Below are 21,106 nucleotides of genomic sequence, written 5' to 3'. Positions count from 1 at the left end.
TGGCCAAGCTTGGATTATGTGCCCACCACCTCTACCCAAGGTGTGCACACAGATACACACCCCTCCCCCAGAACTAATCACTGTGGCTAAGGCAATAATGTCTGCCTGCAATCTAGGCTATAGTCACATGCCCAACTCTGGAGTCAGGGAACAGACAGAGCGCCACCCAAAGCACATGGCATGAGCCAGGGAGGGATGGGTCCCCCAGAAGAAGAGACACCTGGCAAAAACAAGGGCCATCTACTACAACTTGGCTTTCTCTTTGTCTCCTAGGTGTTCCATGCCCTGAGTCAGAACCAGAAACAGAAGAGGCCAGGCCTTTATGGAGGCCTCCCCTGAAGCATGTGTCATTACAAAGGCCAATGGCCATAACTGTGCATCTTCCAGTGGACACAGGCAGGGACACGCCCTCTCCATCAGGTAGCTCCTCCCTCCCTCCAGCATCCCACAGGAATCTCACCCTGAAGGAACGCAAGGCAAGACACACAAAGGCCCTCAGCCAAGAAAAAGAAGGCTGGAAGGGAGGTCAGTTCATCCCCAAGCACTTGAAGATGGCTTTTGTTCAGGCAGTAGCTGCCTTAACCAAAGTGCTTTAGTACAACTAACTTAGTATCTAGCTCACAAATTACTTACTCACTAAATCATCCTTCTATAATATTTTCCGGTTGCGGATGTAAAATGGCACCAAACTCATTAAAAATTTGCTGTATGCCATATAGTTAATTGTTTTTAAACAATGAAATTTCAGTTTTAATCTGTTTATGGGAATGTATTTGTTTGTTAAAAAGTCCAAAATATCAATGAAGATCTTCATGCATAGTCTTTGGAATTATACACATGCATGCAGCTAAGTGTGTATTTTAATGTGTTAGATAGGTTGGACGTGATGGACCATATTTAGAAAGCTCCCCATTTTCAGAAAACCAAGCTTCCTTTTCAAGAGGCATGTGCAAGATGACATGCTCACAATGTCAAGTGGTCTCTGACTAGTAAAGCAGGAAGAGAAGAATGCACATTAAGGATGTTTGTCCTTCTCCCTCTGTACCAATCACTGTTCTTGGTTTTTAACATATATTATCTCAGGCACTCCACAGCAATCCTATATATTCATTTTACAAATCAGAAAACAGAAGCTCTGAGAGATAAGTAACTTGTTTGAAGTCACACAACTCCATGTGGCCTTGTTGGGATTGGAACTTGGGTTTTCTAGTGCCAAAATTCAGATTTTCACCCATTACACTGCACTGCCTTTCAGAATAAATCCATCAATAAACTTGGCTCAGGACATTTTTGAAACATGTAGGTTTTTAAGAACATCCTCTGACTATTGGGGCAGAGGCTTATTTAGTATGTTATGTGAGCATTCATCATCCTAAAGACTTTACAGTTTCCTTTATAAAATATTGAAATGTTAGTAAGGGTCACTCTGTGTGCAAATAGTTAAGAAAGCAGCTTTCTACCTATGGGTACCCTGTCAAGTGCACAGCCAGAAGTGCTGCAATAGTCATTTTTTTGTTGTTGTTGCTGTGACAACTTAAAGGCTCACAGTTTCAGAGGTTTCAGACCATGGTCTTCCAGCTCCATTGCTTTGGACCTGAGGTGAGGCAGAATATCATGGTGGAAGGGTGTGTCAGAGAAAAGTTGTTAGCTCATGGCAGCCAGGAAGCAAAAAAGGAAGAGAGAAGAAAGGGCCAGGGACAAGATCAACCCTTCCCAGGCAGCTCCCAGTAACGAACGTACTTCCTCTAACCAGGTCCCACTTCCCAATAACCCATTCAAATTAAATGATGAGGGCTAGAGCCCTCGTGATCTAATCATTTTCTAAAACTCCCACCTCTGGACATTGCTGCCTTAAGGAACAAATCTTTCCATATATGAGTCTTTGAAGGATATTCCAGATCAAAGCCCTAACAGCCACAAGATAAATGACAACATGGGCAAGTTGTCTTCAGTATGGTTCATCTTGCACTGCCCTCTGCTAGTTCTGAGCTGCCATATCCACTAAGCAGGGGCTCAGAATCTACAGCTTGTCCATCTCCTGCCAGCCTGCCAGGCAGAAGTTAAGAAGTCTCTGATACTTGGATGTGAGTTAGTTCAGTATGTGACCTAACCCAGTAGTAGATGCATAAAGAAAGGGATCCAAAGAAGCAAGTTTTTCTTGGCACTCTGCTCATACCCTCATGCAAGAATATGTGGCAATATTTACATACACATACATACATTCTTAAGAACATACACTTACTTACATACATGTAGTGCTATTACTAAGCTACATCCCCAGCCCTTTTTATTTTATATGAGACAAATTCTCACTAAATTGCCCAGGCTGGGCTTGAACTTGCAAACTGCTTGCCTCAGCCTCTTGAGGAGCAAGGATTACAGGTATGCACCACCATGCCTTGCAGCAAGGGCATTTAGAGCTAAAAATTGGGACTGTCCCATGGACACAGAGATTGCACATGCCCATATACTTGCTTAGCCCTGGATTATTTCACCTTTAATAGCACAGAAACCAATGTTTATATCTTCATATTCACACATACATATTTTATTTTATTGTCAAACCATCTGGGAGCAAGTTCCAGACATTGTATATCTTATTCCTTATCACTACATATCTCCTAAGAGAAAGAAAGTTCTCTTCCTAACTACAATTATCACACTCAAGAAAAGTATTATTAGCATAATTCTATTTTCTAATATACAATCCACATTCAGATTTCTCTTATTATACTAGTAATATTCCTTACAGATTTTTGTTTTTCCAATCCAGAATTCAACTCCGGGTCATGCATGACACTTAGTTGTCACATCTCTTTGGAATTTTTTAATAGAGGAGTTCTTCAGACTCTTCTATGATTATCAACATTCTTTTTTTAAATTTTTGTAGCTGCAGGTGGACACCATATCTGCATTTTATTTATTTATTTTTATGTGGTGCTGATGATTGAACCCAGTGCCTCACACATATGAGACAAGCGCTACCACTAAGCTACAGCCTCAGCCCTGATTATCGGCATTCTTGAAGAAGATGGGCCAGTTGCCAGAATTACCATCCAGTTGGTCTGTTTCCTCATAATGAGATTCAGATTCAACATTTCTCACAGGAATATCACATACAATGTGGTGTCCTTCTTGGTGCATCACATCAAGGGACACAAAATGTCAATTTGCTTGATTATAGGTAAAGTTAAATTTCATTGCTCAGTTAAAGATGCTGTCTGCTAGATTTCCATTCTACAAAGATTCCTTTTCTCCTTTGTAATAAATAAGCAGTCTGTGATATTTTGAGACGGTATGGGAAGCCAGCTTTTAAACCCCAAAAGTAACAGTTGTGTTGGACGTGAAATAAACATCACTCTCTCTGAAAGATGAAGCCAAAGCTCAGTCACTTAGGTTTCTGGGTTTCAGCCATCCTAGCCCAGTCCCTGCGGGTTATGAAAAGAGAGCAGAGAGGTGGGGGTATGATGTACTTTCTGGAGTGTTATCATCAATCCTGTGACCCTCTGACTATCCTCTGGAGGGTGGTACCATTGGCCATCCATTTCTCTGGGTTCCAAATCCACACCAACCACAAATCAAAAATAATAGCAAAATACATATATATCTATACTGAACACAAACATTTTTCTTTCCATTATTCACCAGATGATACGCTATAACTACTATTTGTGAATCATTTACATTGTATTAGGTATTATAAGTAATCTAGAGATAATTTCAAGTATATGAGAGGGTGCATGTAGGTTCTATGCAAATACTATGCCATTTTCTATAAGGGACTTGAGAATCTGAGGATCTGGGTATCCAGCATGTCCTGGACACTAAGAGGCAGCTTTATTTCCTAATTACATATCATAAGTATGGAATGTGACCATTGGCTCCACCTAGAAAACTCATTTTGTGGTCAGAAATCTGTATCCAATAATCCCATGATTTCTAAAGCTGGGGTCTCCCTTGTCAGAGCCTTCAGATTGGGGGTGGAAGGAGTCTGCAGCATCTCTAGTCCTACTTCCATCTCAGGATCCCACCCATAAGATGAGAATAACAAACACCGAGACTCAATTCCTCCCCAATTTCATCTTGGCTATAGGGGATATCTGGTCCCTGTTCTTTAGCGAGATGGGAAAAGAGAGGAACTGGAGGATAAGTGACTACACCATCCTAAGCATCGGAACTAACAACCAAGTTAGGAAAGAGATTCGCTCTCCTCTCTGCTGATGCAGAAGCTCTCACTCCTGCTTTTTCCCCTTCTACTTTTGAAGATGACAGTGTTCTGTCCCTGAATGTGAAACCACCACTGGACCTTCAACCCCTGATTAGAGAAAGGAAACAGTGGGAGAGCCAGGGGGACCGGGACAGCCTCCAGACATCAAGCCGCAGCAGCCCCACAGGCACCCCAAATGTGAGGACACTGGCAACAGGACAAGGTACGCATTCCTGGGATGCGTGGATCCCCCTCCCTGGTCAGCTTGTGGGTGTTTCATATTGGGGCTGCATGGCAATGTCAGTTCGTCATTGAAAAGGGGAAATCAGCAGTGTTCCTCCCATGTCAGTGGGATTAATGTTCACGCATCCTAAAGAGTCGGTACATGTTTGAGGGTTTGCTGCACCAACACGTACAGCCAAGCCATTTAGTGCTTTCCTCACCCTGGCAGCAGCGGGTGATGACGCAGCTCAGGAGCTCCTGGGAGAGGCACACACTGGATGCCACAGGCATACTCCACACCCAGTCATAACCTATCCCCGAGGTAAGAGACCTTGGGGACCCTGCCCATGGCAAGAGTCCTCAGAAGCCACCTTCCGGCTTAGGCAGTCACAGAGAGCAAAAAACCCTGGCTTTCGACTGGAGGGTGAGGCAGGACAAGACCACGCCCCCCTATGATTTAGCCTGCTTAAAGGTCTCATCCTGAAGGAGCCTGGAGACTCGATGCTTAGCCAAGTGCACCAATGCAAGGGCGGTGCAGTAGCAGTGATCACAGGAGCTCTCAAGTTAGCTCACAGAGTGAAGATTGCTGAGTCCCCATCACGCCCCCCAAAATCCCCAGGGAGGTGCCATGCTGGAGACTGACAGGCCATCATCAAGAAAGCACAGCCCAGCCAGCTGCTCCTTCACTGCAGCCCTCCCCCCCCCCACCCCGCCCCCAACCACTTGTGAGGGAGGGACGACCAGATGAAGAGGCTGGCAAGTGTTTGAGGACAGATTGTGCAAAGAAAGGCTGTGAGAAGCTCATACTCAGAGGACGTGGGACTGAGAGCCATCAGGAAGATGACAGATAGCACTCTTGCATTTCAGGCTCACTCAGGGACCGGATGCCTCTCTATTTAAATATTCTCTTTCTGTCTCTTTATCTCTTTTCTCTCTCCCTCCCTGCCCCCTCTCATTCTGACCCCAAAGCAAGTATAGTTAAATTCTTTTGTTTGTTTGTTTGCTTGCTTGTTTGGTTTGGTTTGGTACCAGGGATTGAACCCAGCACGCTCAAACACTGAGCCACATCCCCGGTCCTTTTTGCTATTTTATAGAGAGATAGGGTCTTGCTGAGTTGCTTAGGACCTCATTAAATTGCTGAGGCTAGCTTTGAACTCATCATCCTCATGCCTCAGCTTCCAAAAGAGTTGAATTTTTGTAAATATAAATTAAATATCTAGATCAATAACTCCATTCTGTGCTTGCAGCTTCTCTATTTAAGGCTGAGATGGTCAAAATACAATCCCTTCCTCCCCACAATCCCCCACACTTACTCTTCCCCCCCCCCCAAAACCACCTCTGACTGGAGCATTCTGCTTTATGCTGGTGTGGCAGCCCTGGTCTTCTGATCCAAGGCAAATGAGCCAGGCTTGAAGTGCTGTCCTGTCAGCACCTAGGACCATCTCGTGGAGGTCCTATCATTCAGGACAGATCACAACAGACAGACACACACCTTCTCTTGGACAGCCTTATAAAGGGAGAGTTCTGACTGGAATATATGCCATGGCCATGACAGGGACAAGAGGGCAGCCTGAAGTCTCAAGTGTGTATGGTGGGTGTGTGCACGTGTCCAGGTGAATGTGTGTTGTAAGCACGTGTCTCTGAGTGGTGGTGTGTGTGTGCTTACATACCCGTGTGGTGTGTATGTGTACTTGTGTGCATCCATGCACACTCATGAGTGACTTTGTGTCTATAGATGAATGCAGGCCTATGAATGAGTGCATGTTTCAGTATATGTGTGTCTTGTTCATGTGTGACACATATGTACATATGTGTATACGTGTGTATGGGCATGCATGCCTGTGTGTGTGGTTGTGCGTGTGTACATGTTTGTCTTATGACTGTAAACATATATGCACGTGTGCAAAAATGTGTAGCTCTGTGTGAACATGTGTGTGTTGTGCCTTGGTGTGTGTGTGTGTGCGCGCGTGTGTGTGGACATGTGTGTGTGTAAACTCCTAAGCACTCTAGCTGGAAGCCTGCCCTACCCCTATCCCTTTGCATTGGAGATGGGGAATACAAGTGTGGTATAATATGAACTGCATTTGGTCTTTGTCACAGAGCTAAAACCCCTGGAATTTCCAGCTTGATAGGAGTATCTTATTCATAGGGAGACCTTTTGATAACAACTGAGTTTATGCTAATGCAGTGACTTAGGGTAGGCCCCACAGATAACCTCAGTATGGGGCCAGACACCAGAAAGACCAAGTAATTATGGGATTAGAAGATTGGAGCTTTCTGCCCCACCCACCAGCCTCCAGAAAGAGGGGAGGGATAGCGCTGGAGAGCAAGCTCTCAAAGAGGGTTGATGAGCTTCTGACTGCTGAAAGTAGGGGTGTGTGAGGTAACATGCCCAGAGAAAGCATGGAAGCTTGGCACGCACGCCCCTGCCAGACCTCACCCTATGCATCTCTTCATCTGGTATTTACCCCCAGCTTTTACATCTTTTATAACAAACCAGTAAACTTAAGTGTTTCCTTGAGTTCTGTGAGCCAAGGAGCAAATTATCAGGCTCAAGGAGGGAGTCAGAAGGACAAGCCACCCACTGGGATGTTCGATTGGTATCTGAAATAGGAGCAGTCTTGTGGAACTGAGTCCTCACCCTGTGGGAGCCATCACCAGGTAGATAATGTCAGGACTGAATTGAGTAATAGGATGCCAAGTCAAGGTCTGCTAGAGAGGTGCTTGGTGTGGGGGAAAAACCTTCATATATCTGGTCACAGAAGTGTTCTATGGTGAATATGAGAGTAGAATAGGTGAAAAGGGTTATTTGGATTTTTGTTTTGTTTTTTAATTAATTTATTTACTTTTGCCTTTATAGTAAGGTTATAGAGACACCTTCATTCTTTTTAAGTAACTGAAGGAAACATGGCTTCCTTCTGTTCCTTGGCCTGAGCTGCTGGAATGCCCAAGCAGCTCCAGCATTTGTGTCCAGGTGTCAGCTAAGCAGGCTGAGTGCTGCCCAGAGGCATCTGAAGGACAGGGAAAGCAGAGGCAGAAGTCACCAGCCCCATGCCTAGAGGCTAGGCTATACAACCTGGAGAAAGGGCTTCCTTCCTGTCACATGAGGTGCCCCCAGAAGCCTTGCCCTGCCCCCAAGAGGCCAAAGAGACTACCTTCTCTGGACTCTCACAAAGGCATGATAGGGGCTTGTGGCTGCCCCTCCTTATTCATCCCTTCTTGACCCCCAGAGGACAGGGCCTAAGCAATGGCTCTGCTCCCCCATCTCCCAGGTGTAGGGCTTACCCTGGACTCTGGCAGGCACCTGAGCACACCAGCAACTGCGAGCATGTACCCACCAGGGATTAAGGGAACATAACATTCCAGGTTCAGCCTCCCTCACCCACACTAGGGCTAATGTTGCCCATGCTTATGCTTATTTTCAAGAAGATTCCAGAGATCCCACACTGGGGCGCTTCTTGCTGGGTCCAGATGGAGAAAACATCTGCCCTTCCCTCCCAGAGCCCACCAGAACCAAGGCTACTGCCAGGTCGAGAGTGAGCTAACATATCCCAGGTCAGCCTTGGCTTCAAAAGGAAAGATTTTTACCTGCAGCTTCCAAAATTCCACAGCAGCAGAGACATCATTAAAAACAGACACAAGTCAGCCGGTTTCTCCCCTCTCGCTGACACAGAGGTGCTTCTGTAGCTCAGACACAATAACCCTATGTTCACATAACAAGTTCACTCTTGCTGGAGCATCTGGAGAGAGGAGTTCCAGAGGAATGGTTTGGAAGAGGTCTACTGTGCCATGCTGGTGCCCTGATGGGGATGATAAAGCCCTTTTGGTATTTGCCCAAACTAAACACTGCCTTTTCTCTTCTTTCCAACCACTCTCCAGAGGTGGAGGTGTCTAATTGGTAATCCAATCAGGTATCCTTGTCATGTGTGTTGGTTCATTGCTGTGAATCATCTGGCTCCTAACAGATAACAAAGCAGTTTCCAAAACTCCTCCTGGCACATTCACTTTTTGGAAAAGAGATGCTGGCTCTGGGCAGTAACCATTTTGCAAAAGGAAAAAGACAAAGTCAGAGGGTGTCAGCCACCCTGAAATTGACATGATGTGTCCACATGAGTTGTGCAGTCAGCAGGCCCCTCAATGAGGGAGAAGAAAAGCTGCATTCATTTGGTGGGTTATGCCATAACTGGCTTAATAAAAATTTTGTTTTTAAAGTGTGGAATTAAAGCCAGGAGATTTGAGTCACACTGGCTTGTCCTCTATGTGGCCGGATGACTTTGGGTCATTCCCTCATCCATTCTCTGTCCATGGTTCCTGCATCTGAAGTGAGACGACTGACCTCCTTGCCATTAAGAAACCCCCTGACTTGCTGCCTTTTACAACCTAGGTCTGTTGCTATTGAAGTAACCACCTAGTATGTGGATTTCCAGAAAGTAGAATGTGCTTGGTTCCAAATTCAGTGTCAAAGAACTTCCATCACTGCTGGGGTTATATGAGATGAGTATAAAAATATCTTGGAATATCTTGGTTCTGAATTGGTGGAAACAGGAGTGAAACAGGTGGAGGGGACTGCCCGTGTGGCACAGCTGGTACAACAGCTGGACAGCAAATGTGATTCTGTTCACCTGCTGCACATTTGTCCACTGTGTTCCAGAAGACATAGATTCCCTTTTGGCAAAGCAAAAGCCAGAAGCAGAAAAAGAAATATTTGGGCTTCGGTCACTTCAGTATTCCCAGCACCTAGCACAGTCCCTGACACATAGATTTTTCAAAAGAAAAATCTTTTGATAATTTCCAGTAGAGAGAGAAATGAAATTTGTGCTGAATAAATGGAGACTTGTCTCCATTTTGTCCCAGTCCCATGGACAATACATTTAATCCCACTTGCCTCTCAAATCCAAAGGCATTCACCATGTGTTTGTTGAATGAATGAGCTGATCCAATAATCAATTTGCTCAGTCACTCGCTTCTTTCTTGTCTGTCTTCCATATATAGTTGGTTGACCTTCAGCCTTACTGGTGATTGGATGGTCCCCTGGAAGGTGGGGGAAATTCTTAAACCCACATCTTCCTACAGGGTTCTACAGAACAAGTCTAGTTTTCTAAGAATTTCTATTAAGGGAAAAGGTTGTTTGTTTCTTTGGGGAGAATTGCTTTTTTTTTTTTTTTTTTTTTTTTTTTTTTTTTGGTCTGCTTTGATATGGTTTGAGAAGTATACTGAAAACAAAACTTTTCCCTCTTACCCAGAATCTGCTAAGTTTGTTCAAATCCATCTCCATCACCATCTCCATTCTCCCCTTCCCATCTCATCTCCCCCTACATTCCTGCTCACCCTTTTCTCATCTCTTTAAGGAGCCCATTTGGTCTCCATTCTTTTCTCTCCAAGCCTTTGCCCAGATCATCCCCCAAATATCTAGTATAGCTTTATCTATTCTAGGACTTTTTTTTCCTGAATAAATCCTCATCTCATACAACTGCCTCCATGTAGCCTTGGCCCATTCCTCTCACTCAATCTCACTTCTGTGATGACTGTATTTGTATTTGTCTGCATCTGTTTTCTGTTTAGCTCCCAAATATAGGAGTCCTATATATTCCTATATAGGGAACTCTTTTTCTTTATCATATGTCCAAGAAATGCTTATTGATTGACTGAATATTCCAGGTGCCATAAAGGAAAATTCTTTGGAGATCATGGTTTTTATTTTTTTAATTAAAAAAAATAAGTAAAGGAGGGAATATGATCTGTCTGATCTTTCTGAAACTTTCAGACTCTGTCAACAACTATTTGGAAATAAATTCTTAGGCAATTAGATCATGATCTCTTGTTTTCAGACAGCATCAAGAGATGAATATTACCTTCAGAAAAAAAAAAAAAAGATGTGAAGACTAGAGCTGGAATTTGACCCTCTTGGTCATGTTGGGATGTTGCAACACTTAGAAAATTCAAAGGCTTAAGAAAGAAAAAGTCAACTTGGACGGATATGAGTCAAAACATTGGATTTGCTTTCTGAATTGCTTACCCCTTGATTCAAATCCTTCATCCATTCTCCTGGTCACAGTGCCAGCAATAGACGTTTTCTCTCAGAAGTTCTTTTATTCAGAACTTTTTAATGCAAGAAGTTCAAGAATGTTTGTGCCAAGGATTCAGACTGGGATTTCAGGTCTGTGTAAACTTAAATTCCTGGTCTCTTCCAGAGTTCTAATTAGCGTTTGCCCTGTCCTAAATAGATTTTTTTTTTTTACTCCCAAAATGTTTTTTTGTTTTATTTTGTTGTTGCTGTTGTTGTTGTTTGTCTATTTGTTTGTTGTCATTTAACTAGCATCCTTTCCCCTTGCAACTCTTCCCTGGGATGTGGTTTCAACACATGTCCACAAATTCTTTGACACTTCTCAGCTTCTGGGGAGGGTCTCGTGCTGCACCATAACATAATGTAAGGGAAAGCAAGTGAGTGCCAGAGAGACAAGGGGATTGCCTCACTCAATAACAACCCACACTCACATTAATAGAGTCCTTCAAGAATGAGAACTCACTCTTTTGCTTGGGTCCCATGAGACAGCAGAGCCCTCATGACCAAAACACTTCTTGAAGATCGTACCACCTCTCTTTTAGGGATTAAATCTCAACATAAATCTTGGTGGGGGACAAACCATTGTGGAATCATAAGGGCCTTGCAGCTTTCTCCTTGCTTAGATTATTCCTTCTGGAGAAAGATAACCACTGTGTCTGCCATGAGGCCACTCTGGCAGTGTATGGCAAGCAGTCCACATGGCAAGGAACCGAAGCCTCCTGCCAACAGCAGAATGAATTTTTCAGCCCTGCAAGTGAGCTGCCTTGACAGGAGATTCTGCAGCCCCAGTTAAGTGTTCAGATGACTACATCCCTGGCTAGTGGTGTAACTGTGACCTCATGAGAGGCTAAGCCAGAATCCCACTCCTACACCACTCCCACCACTCTCACCAAAAAGATGAGATACAAAACAGGTTTATTGCTCTACGTCACCGGGGTTTAGGGTAATTTGCTTTATGGTAATAGACTAATATATTTGGTGTCATTTCCTGATGATCTATGATTTGGTAAACAGAAAGACCAAGGGTCTGAGAATATCCCACCTATCTCTAAACAATGGTTAATTGGGGACAAATATATGCTCAGTAGTTGACTTTCTGTTCTCCACTTTGTCATTTGTGATAAGTTGTGGGGTCCCCTTGGGAGGACCTGCCCATGTTGGCAGAATATTTGATAAAGTATGATTTTCCTTGAGAAGCCTGTCTCATAGCAGCTATTGTCTTAAAGGTGATGCTTAGAGATTCAGAGGAGAATTAGATGAGACCATGTGAGGAAGAAAAAAGAACTCTGGACTGAATGTCTAAAGTCTTAGGTTTTATTTCCAGTTCTACCACCTGTGGTTTCTGTGATCACAGGCAAATCACTTCTTTCCTTTGGACCTCAACTTTTTCATATGGAAACAGGGAAGTTAGGGGCTGGGGATGTGGCTCAAGCGGTAGCACGCTCGCCTGGCATGCGTGCGGCCCAGGTTCGATCCTCAGCACCACATACAAACAAAGATGTTGTGTTCGCCGAAAACCAAATAAAATAAAATATTAAAAAAATTCTCTCTTTAAAAAAAAAAAAAACAGGGAAGTCGGTATTACATCCAATCTTCACAGCACATGTCCTGTGGAATAAATGCCAGTGCCTCAGAAGGGAAGGGTTCTGGGGTCAAATCCATTTGGGAACCAGTGGACTAGAGTTAATCAGATTCCTTACCAAGGACTTCATGGAATCTCTCATCTGCTAATGTGAATCATAGTTTTTCAGATGGGGATATTCATCATTTTCCAAACTTATTTGACCACTGAATGCTTTTGTTTTCAGCAACGCATCACGTGAATCTAAATTGGTTTTGGAACATACTTTGGAAAATGCTAAACTGATGATTTCTAAGGTTCCCTTCCAGTTCTAATAGGGTATGTTTCTAAATATGCCCCTTCCCCAAGGAGACTCTCAGTGGGGGCAGTTCTGCTGTCTAAATCCTGAAGCAGGATCTCAGTCATTCACTAATTTATGACTGTTCGTATTCTACAACATTAGTTCTGAATCACAGGGCCCACAATCCATCCACCTCTAGGTGGGAAGAAGTAGAGAAAGGTAGAGGAGATCTATGTGGTAATAATTTACATTGTTCCTTTTGCCCAGTGTTTCTTAATAATGCAATAATGTTGGCAGATGTTACCAGTTCTACTGATTTCAGGTCAAATGTTTGAATAAATGAAAACATGGCTGATATGGTCATTGGGCACCCAGCATTTCCTCCCAGTGGGCCTTTCTGTACAACAGATGCTAAAAGGCTAAAAAACTACATTTCCCAGATAACCTTTGCATCTAGGGGGCTGGATGCAAATTACGTTCTGCCAATTAGATGTGCTTGCTTGAGATTTGGAGAGCATAAGTGAGGCAAAGGTGTCCAAGTCTGGGGCTACTTAAGCTGGCATTGAGCTCATGAAGACTGAGCATGACTAGAAGCAGTTGCTGCTACAGAGCTTTTTGGGTTTTGTTTTGTTTTTTGGCGCTGGGGATTTAACCCAGGAGTGTTCACCACTGAGCTACATCCCCAGTCCGATTGATTAATTGATTGACAGATTGAGAGAGAGAGAGAGACAAGATCTCACTAAGTTGCTGGAAATCTCACTAAATTGTGGAATCTGGCTTTGAACTGGGATTCTCCTCAGTCTTCCAAGTCACTGGGATTCTAAGTTTGTGCCACCACACCAGGCTCTGCAGCAGCTTTTTGACCCAGTTTATTCCAAAAATATGTGGGTGGTTTCTGTTCTGCACTGAACCCTAACCAATAAGCTCTTCTTACAGAATTATGGAAGATTCCCATCAGCCTCTGTATGGAGCTAAATTGGGTCAGTCACATGTACCATAGTGTTGAGTGATGGCAAGAAGGCCAGCTGTAACAGTGTGTTTGTCCCAGACTCTAGAAAGAAGCAGGGTTCTTTCCCCTGTCATAGAGAAACCAGGAAGGCCTCCAAAGCCCACACTGAAAGGTGTCCAAAGAGCCACCAGCAGAGTAGCTAAAAAAAAAATTAGGGCTCTCCTTCCTTCCCTTTGACAAAAACCTTGTGATTCCTATAAACACAAAGACTCCTGACCTCATATTTAACTGAAAAGGTACCATCATCACCACTTAACTTTCAAAGAAGAAAAATGTCAAAAATAATAGTTTGCTCTGAATATACTAGAATTTCTTTTTTGAATAAAAAGTTTACTAAAAAGGACTGAAGCATATTTATCTTTATTTTTTGCAGATGATATATTCTTTTTAAAGAGCATATGAAGTTAGGAATTCTACCTCCCCTAGTTTTGTTCTGTTTTGGAGAACTCTAAAGTCAAGAGGGACCTTGGAGCTGGGCAAGATGGTGCACGCCTGTAATCCCAGAAACTCAGGAAGCTGAGGCAGGAGGATCATAAGGTGAAAGCCAGCCTCAGCAACACAGTGAGGCCCTAAGCAACTTAGTGAGACCCTTTATCAAAACAAAGAATTAAAAGGGCTGGGGGTGTGGCTCAGTGGTAAATCTCCCCTGGGTTCAATGACTAGTACCAAAAGAGAGAGAGAGAGAGATTCACTGTCATTAGCATTTATGCAAAGGAAGCATTTAATCAGACTTGCTCAGACACCAATAGATAAAAACAAAAAAGCAGAGCTGTTTGAATGAAGTGAGGATGGTCCTATGTCTCTCTTAACCTCTCCATAGTCCAGCTAAATCTTCCTTTCCTAAGGCATTCTATGGAGGGGGTTGGGGAATGTCCATGAAAGGTCTTTAGAGCTAGAAGGCCGTGATCAAAAAACTCTCATTTTATGGATAAGAAAACTAAGGCTCAGAGAGGTGTGATTTGCTCAAAGTCATACAACTTATATATGGCAAATATGGGGTTCTGTGCTTAGTTAGGTAAGAGGTCTTCCCACAACATCACACTGCCTCTAGTCCCTTCTGTCCATGCTTCGAGGCTTCCAGAACTAGCTAAAGTCTCATCTTCATAGTGACACCTGACCTGACCTCCCCAACCACATGGATTGTTACGAGCTTAGGTTCCACACAGTATGACTGTCTGAGCCTCTTACTAAGCACTCACTCACTTTATCTTTTTTTATCCTTTTTCTTCTTTCCTCTTCTAGATTTAAAACTTTGGTTGGTAGACTCCCCTTCTTTACTTCTGAATATCCCAGAAAACAGCTGGTACTCATGGAGCACTGCCCATAAACATTGATCAAAACTGTTAAGTAGTAGAGACTTTAATTATTCCCCAATACCCATTCTTCCATTATTCCATTTATTAATAGTATCTCTGTCCTTGAACTTTAACTGAACACATGGCTACCTAAAGATGATTTCTCAGCATCCTTTGCAGATTTGTCATATATAAGTTGTAAAGTGATTACATTTTAACTAATGAGATGTGAATGGAAGTTAATATGTGCTACTTCCAGGTCATTTCCTTAAAAGAAAACCATTTGCCCTGCCCTTCCTCTTTCTGCTCAGTCTTGGTTGCCGTGGGGAAATAGCTTTAACCATGGAGAAGAAAGTCATACTCAATGGGTTAATGAGGCAAAAATATATAAGGAGCCAGGGAGCCCAGGTAACTTCATAGAGTAAAACCATCCTGATCTGCCCATCTACTTCTGGGCTCTTATGCAAAAGAGAAGTAAATGTTTATTTTGGCAGGGCGTGGAGGAGGACATCTTGTAACAGCAGATTACCTTGTACCTTAACATGATCTGCTGGCCTATGTCATGTTGATCTGTGAAAATCAAACTAGTTCATACCTACACTCCATCTTGTAAAGTATTAAATAAAATTCCAATATGAAATTATCACTGGGCCTAAAAGAAGAATGCCCATAACATATGTTTGACTCCTTTGATGTAATGTTCTGAACACCTACCATGTGCAAGGGATACAAAAGGATGGAATATTGAGAGTGAGGGGCTGGGATTGTGGCTCAGAGGAAGAGCGCTTGCCTCGCATACGTGAGGTACTGGTTCGATCCTTGCCACCACATAAAAAATAAAATAAAGATATTGTGTCCACCTATAACTAAAAAAATAAATAAATATATATATATATTTTTTTTTGAGAGTGAACCTTCTCAGGCCCTATGCTACATTAATTATCCTATTTTGTTATTTCAATAATCCTAAGAAGAATTTTCATTCACATATCATTGGTGAAGAAATTGGGACACAGGTAGATAACTTCCCTGGTAAGGGGAGAGCTAGAATTCCTTCTTAGGCCTGTCTGTGCTTTCCTCACTCAACTCCCCAGGACGCGGCACCAGTACTGTGGCTAATGCCCTCAGAGACCTCACAATCTGTGCAAGAGAATAGATTCACAGGCAACTTTCTCTGCCACAAAGCAAAAGGAAATGCATCTATAGAGGCCTAAGCAATGTAGTTCAGGTTTGCTCAAAGAAGGAGTGAATAATTCTAGCTTAGGAGACAGAACAGCTTTGACAAAGCAATCCTTATTTGCACTGACCTTTGAGAAATTAGTATAAGTAGAAAAACAGAGAAGGGGAAGGAACAACACAGCCCACTCAGAGACCCACATGAACAAAGATAAAAAGAGGCAGGGACATAGCAAACATGTGGGAAATGAGCAGTGGCCCAGTGTCAGTGGACCACAGAGGCAGGGAGCTGGCGCTGAAAGGCAGGCCAGGGCCAGACCAGAGAAGGCCTTATGTGCCAGGCTAGGGCTGAAATTCTGCCATTTAGGCAACAAGGAATCACAGATGTTTGAGAAGGGATGTCATGCAACCCAACGTGTGTGCCAGCATGAAGGAACAGGAGAGGCAGAGAGTCTTGGCTACGGGAAAATCATCCATACAACTGCTGATAAAAGCCTGGACAGGGTTGGGATTGTAGCTCAGTGGCCAAGCGCCTGCCTCACATATGTGAAGCACTGGGTTCAATCCTCAGCACCACATAAAAATAAATAAACAAAATAAAGATGTTGCATCCATCTATAACTAAAAAAAATATTTTTAAAAAAGAGCCTGATCAGAGGGATGAAAATGAAGATCCCCAGGGACACTGCCTGGATGTGGGGATGTCAATCAGCATTTTGAAATCAGAGTAACCAGTGACAAGCCTGTTTGTGGAGTCTGCAAATTGGCTATAATTACCTTTATTCTGTTTTTACTTTTAGTTAAGAAATTATTTTGCGGGAGGCGATGTATATGTGGCTCCTGTATTGAAATTAAGATAAAACAACAATTAAGGCCCTGGAGCCCACATACCCCAGCAACAGCACCCACAGGCCCACAGTTCCAGGGGCCTCCTTTCAAGTCATAGAGCTTACAGCACACAAAAAATAGATCCAGTGGTATGTGCCCCTCAGCTTGTCAGTAATGCAGTGTGGCTGGTTTCTGGTTTATGTGCTACAGGGAAAACGGTTGAGCTTTCTAACAGACAACCATGGAAAATAAAGAGTTCTAAGGATAACCCCGGAGAGCAGATTTCATGGGAGCAATGAGGCGAAGGGTGCGGTGATGAATGGTAATGGAAAGTGTTGGGGTAACCCTCCTCTACCCTCTCACCCGACACACATGGAGTTTTCTCTTTTAGGACTGTTATAGCCCCTTTTTTCCTTTTCAACCACCGACCACTCAATTCTTGGAGGGAAAATTAACATTCATTATGCAATTTATCTCTCTCCTTTTAATCCAGAGTGTCTGTCTCCAAGGTCCCTACTCAATAATTAATGTTTGTTCTCATTTTCCATTCTCCAGAGCATCTATTCTTGAACTGTGGGGTCAACAATTAACACTAATTATGGCTTTTCCTCCCTCCATCCTGGGCTCTCAGAGTCCCAGGTTGCCGGCTCCGCCTCGGGGATAGGCGTGCATGTGCTCCGTTGGTGCGCATAGGAGGCTGCCTTTCCCAGGCCTCCCAGCCGCTGAGCCAATCAATAAAGCCCAAACGTTCTTTTTTTTTTTTTTTTTTTTTTGGCAAACTCCCTAATATATTTATTACCAGTAATGAGACAATGAAGCAAAAATAAATAAAATACTTGAAATAAATTAAGGTGGGTAATTAGCCTAAAAGATCTCTTTTCCAGATCAAATTTGCTAGGATTCTCTTTTTCTTTCTTATTATCTCACATCTTTCTCTCTCTAGCTCACTTCTGGCCGCCCCCCTTACACACACACACACACACACACACACACACACACACACACTTTCCCTTTATAAACCATTCTTCCTTCATTTAGGATCCACTCATGGGGCCTCTTTGCTGTTACCTGTCCCTGAACTTTCTTTCTTAGGTCTGTCGTCCTTATTCTCTTCAGTCATTCAAACAGCATTGTTTTAATATGTTTTCATTTTGACTGACAAGGACAGTTAGGAGAAGAATTCTCACCCCTGGTGGCTCTAACAGATCACAAAAGGATTCATCAAGAGCTGTGAGAAAGCCTATCTTGTTGGCTGAAGTCAGATGGGTTGGAATCCCTCCTCTCTGCCCTGGTCCAATTTGCCCCTTGTTTGGGAGCTATAGCTGGAGACTGGGGCTCCTCACACTTGTGTCTCAGCCCTGTGGCTGCACATCTCTTCAAATCTGGGCACCTCCTCCAGCGTATGTCATACGTTCACTGTTTTATGTTCCTTCTGTTAGAAGTTCTCTCAGAATTTCAGCATCATGGGCCCAGGAGTGTTTCACCTTTAAACATCTTAGATTAAAAACAGTATTTTCCTCAATGTTTTCAAAAATCCTAGATCAACATTCTCTCCCTAGTGGCATCAACAGATTCTCAAAACTATCCAACTGATGCTTAGGCATCAAGGCATCTCCTTGTTTATTTCCCCTATCTTGGGGTAAGGAAAAGGGACTTTCCCTGAGTTTTTCACACTCTTAGGTAAACTCCCTGATTGTTTTTCAGTCTATGAATCTGCCTATTCAAACATCAGCCATGAAGAGGAAGGATCCAGTATCCAGCAAGTCCTGCAAAGTAAGCTTTTCCCTAAAAGACTGTCTCTACTTGTCTGTCTCATTTGACTCGTGAACATATGATTTTCATACCTACACTTCCAGGAGCACATCTTGCCTCCCCTAATATACCAGTAAAAGGGGCTTTACTTCTTGGGAAGCCTGAGAAAAGTTGAGTCCTCATGAATTACTCGTGGACAGCCCAGTATGCTGTAATCTGAGTATAAATATTAGAAAATACTAGAATTTGGCTCCAACCAAGTACTTGCACTTAGCTGGCCCAGGAAGGGTAAATTGCAGGGCTGTCCTGTGGGTCCCACAGGCTGTACACTGTACAATTCCCACAATAATGAGGTGGACATTGCTCCCTGGAGTTGTGCACAGCTCAGCCTACAGAACCACAAACTAGGAAGCTCTATGGAAAAGACCCTCTGACTTGCATTTTAAGTGGAAGACTGAGTCCAGCTCTGCCTCTTCCGATTCCTTTAAGTTTCATTTCCCCCATGGGAAGATATACAAAACTTCGCAGCTCATCCTCCACCCAAAAAAAGGCTGATGCTGCTGCTGCTGCTGCTGCTGCTGCTGCTGCTGCTGCTTCAGACCAGGGGGAAATGATGATTAGGTAGACATTCTCTCCCTCTCCTAAAAATAGTCTTTGATTAACAGGGAAATGTGTGTGGTCTCTCTTGCTGCTTATTTGGGGGGGAGAAGCAGCTTGCAGGAGGGATCTGGCCTAGTAACAGGAAGCAACAGATTGAGGGCTGGAGCCAGAGCTGGGTGGAGGCAATTGTTCTTGCCAGAGATTGCAAAAGTAGGAGAAAAGGCACAGACATATCCTTGCCAATCTCAAAATCTCTAAGCAGAGAAATACCTGCGAGTCTAGACCCTGCATTCCCCGCTTGCTATCTTCTCAAGCAGACACCCGGACCTCAGTAGGAGGAACTTCAGTGTTCATTTGCTCATTTTCACATTGGGCCAGAGCAACTCTTAAATAGCAGCCTTCTAGTAAGATGATGATGGTGGTGATCATAATGATGTTGATGATGATGGTGGTGATGATGTTGGCGATAGTGTGGTGATCATGGTGAATGATGATGGTGCTGGTGGTAGTGATAGTTACCCTAGTTAGCTCTGATATGCCAAACATTGAGGGTTTTTTTTTTTTCTTTAAAGATTTTTTTTTAAGATGGACTCAGTATCTTTATTTATTTTATTTATTTTTATGTGGTGCTGAGGATCGAATCCAGTACCTTGCATGTGTGAGGCAAGTGCTCTACCATCGAGCTACAGCCCCAGCCCCAGCCCCTATCTTCACTTTTTATCTAGGATAATGTGGCTCAGAAAGGTTAACTGACTTGCCCAAAGTTATATGAAGTACACATCTAGAATTGAATCCTGCATTTTTCTGATATGCCTGGTTACTAGTGGTATCAATATAAATAGGCACATTTCTGTCTGATAATATATGACTTCATAATGACTTCGGCAAACAAATGGCTTCTGTTGAACACCCATCACCCCCTCCAATTCCCCTTACTCAGTATCAAATACCCTTTTGTGGGTCACTGAAAATGACTTTTTGCAATTTATGGGGAAAAGAGAAGAAACTGAAAAAAAAAATAAAACTATAGGAGAACCAGTGTGGAGGCAAATTTTCAATCAAGATAGTCTGTTTTACAGGATCATTCTTCAAACCAAAACATTCTTCCTAGTACAGCCAAAAAATGTTATAATTTCACTTATTTTTTATTAAAATGTCACCAAACAAGAGATTTTCTTTGGATTAAGAAGAACCTCTTGGGCTGAGGGTAAAGCTCAATGGTAAATAATTTGCCTTGTATGCACAAGGCCCTGGGTTCATACTTCTGAGAAGCTAATATATAGTCATTCACACTTTAGTGAAAATTTAACCAGTAGTCCTTTTGCAGCCCAGCTGAGATTAGATGCACTGAGGGACTAAAAGTTCTGATACAGGACAGAAACAGAGATGAGTTATTTGGAAGTAAGTGGAGTTTTAAGGGTTGAAACATTCCTGACAGGTGGAAGACCCCAGAGAGCTTGAATGAATAGAAGCATGTCAGTGTATGCAGAGGGGGCCACTGGAAGGAGGAAGCACAGTAAGGGAAATGTAGGGTGTCAGAGACAAACTTACCCTTTCACAGCACGGCCCCATGGCCAGCTCTATATCCAAGAAAGGGAAAAGAAATTTATTCTTTCTCTTCTCTACTCCTAATAACTAAAAGATCATAGACTAACACAAATCTCTTGCTTCCAAACTTTAAAATATACTGTTCTCTGTGCTTGGGGCACAATCCTCATCTCTTCCTATCCAATGTATTTTTTTTTTAATTGTGGTACAATACACATAACCTAAAACTTCCCATCAGAACCATTTTTAAATGTACACAGTAGCACTGAGTTACAATTACATCGTTACCAGCCAATCTCAAGAACTCTTTTCATTTTGCAAAACTGAAGCTTTATACCCAATAAACAACTCCACCTTCTCCGGTTCCCTAACCCCCATTAACCTGTACTACTTTCTGTTAGCCTCAATTTTTACCCCAGGTCTTGGTTAACTCCTGTTAATCCTCAGTTCCCGATTTAGCTCTCATTAGCTGAGAGGCAGGTTTTCTGCTTCCCTCAGCCCACCTTCCACCCCCCCACTATCCTCGCTCTCACCTTCCACCCC

The 21,106-nt window shown here is 43.1% G+C and overlaps 1 protein-coding gene across 1 annotated transcript in view; it reads left to right on the top strand.

The window, feature by feature from the left end:
- Kiaa2012 (KIAA2012 ortholog) overlaps positions 1-21,106 on the top strand; it is a 106,968-nt gene that overhangs the window by 31,215 nt on the left and 54,647 nt on the right. The window contains exons 9-13 of the mRNA XM_076866834.2: positions 274-525; positions 4,266-4,430; positions 7,856-7,958; positions 11,117-11,247; positions 18,368-18,436. Coding sequence (XP_076722949.2) covers positions 274-525; positions 4,266-4,430; positions 7,856-7,958; positions 11,117-11,247; positions 18,368-18,436 — 720 coding nt within the window. The remainder of the gene's footprint in view (positions 1-273; positions 526-4,265; positions 4,431-7,855; positions 7,959-11,116; positions 11,248-18,367; positions 18,437-21,106) is intronic.

Source organism: Callospermophilus lateralis, chromosome 9, assembly GCF_048772815.1.
Source record: "Callospermophilus lateralis isolate mCalLat2 chromosome 9, mCalLat2.hap1, whole genome shotgun sequence".
Taxonomy (NCBI): domain Eukaryota; kingdom Metazoa; phylum Chordata; class Mammalia; order Rodentia; family Sciuridae; genus Callospermophilus; species Callospermophilus lateralis.
This window is presented reverse-complemented; position numbering and strand designations above follow the sequence as displayed.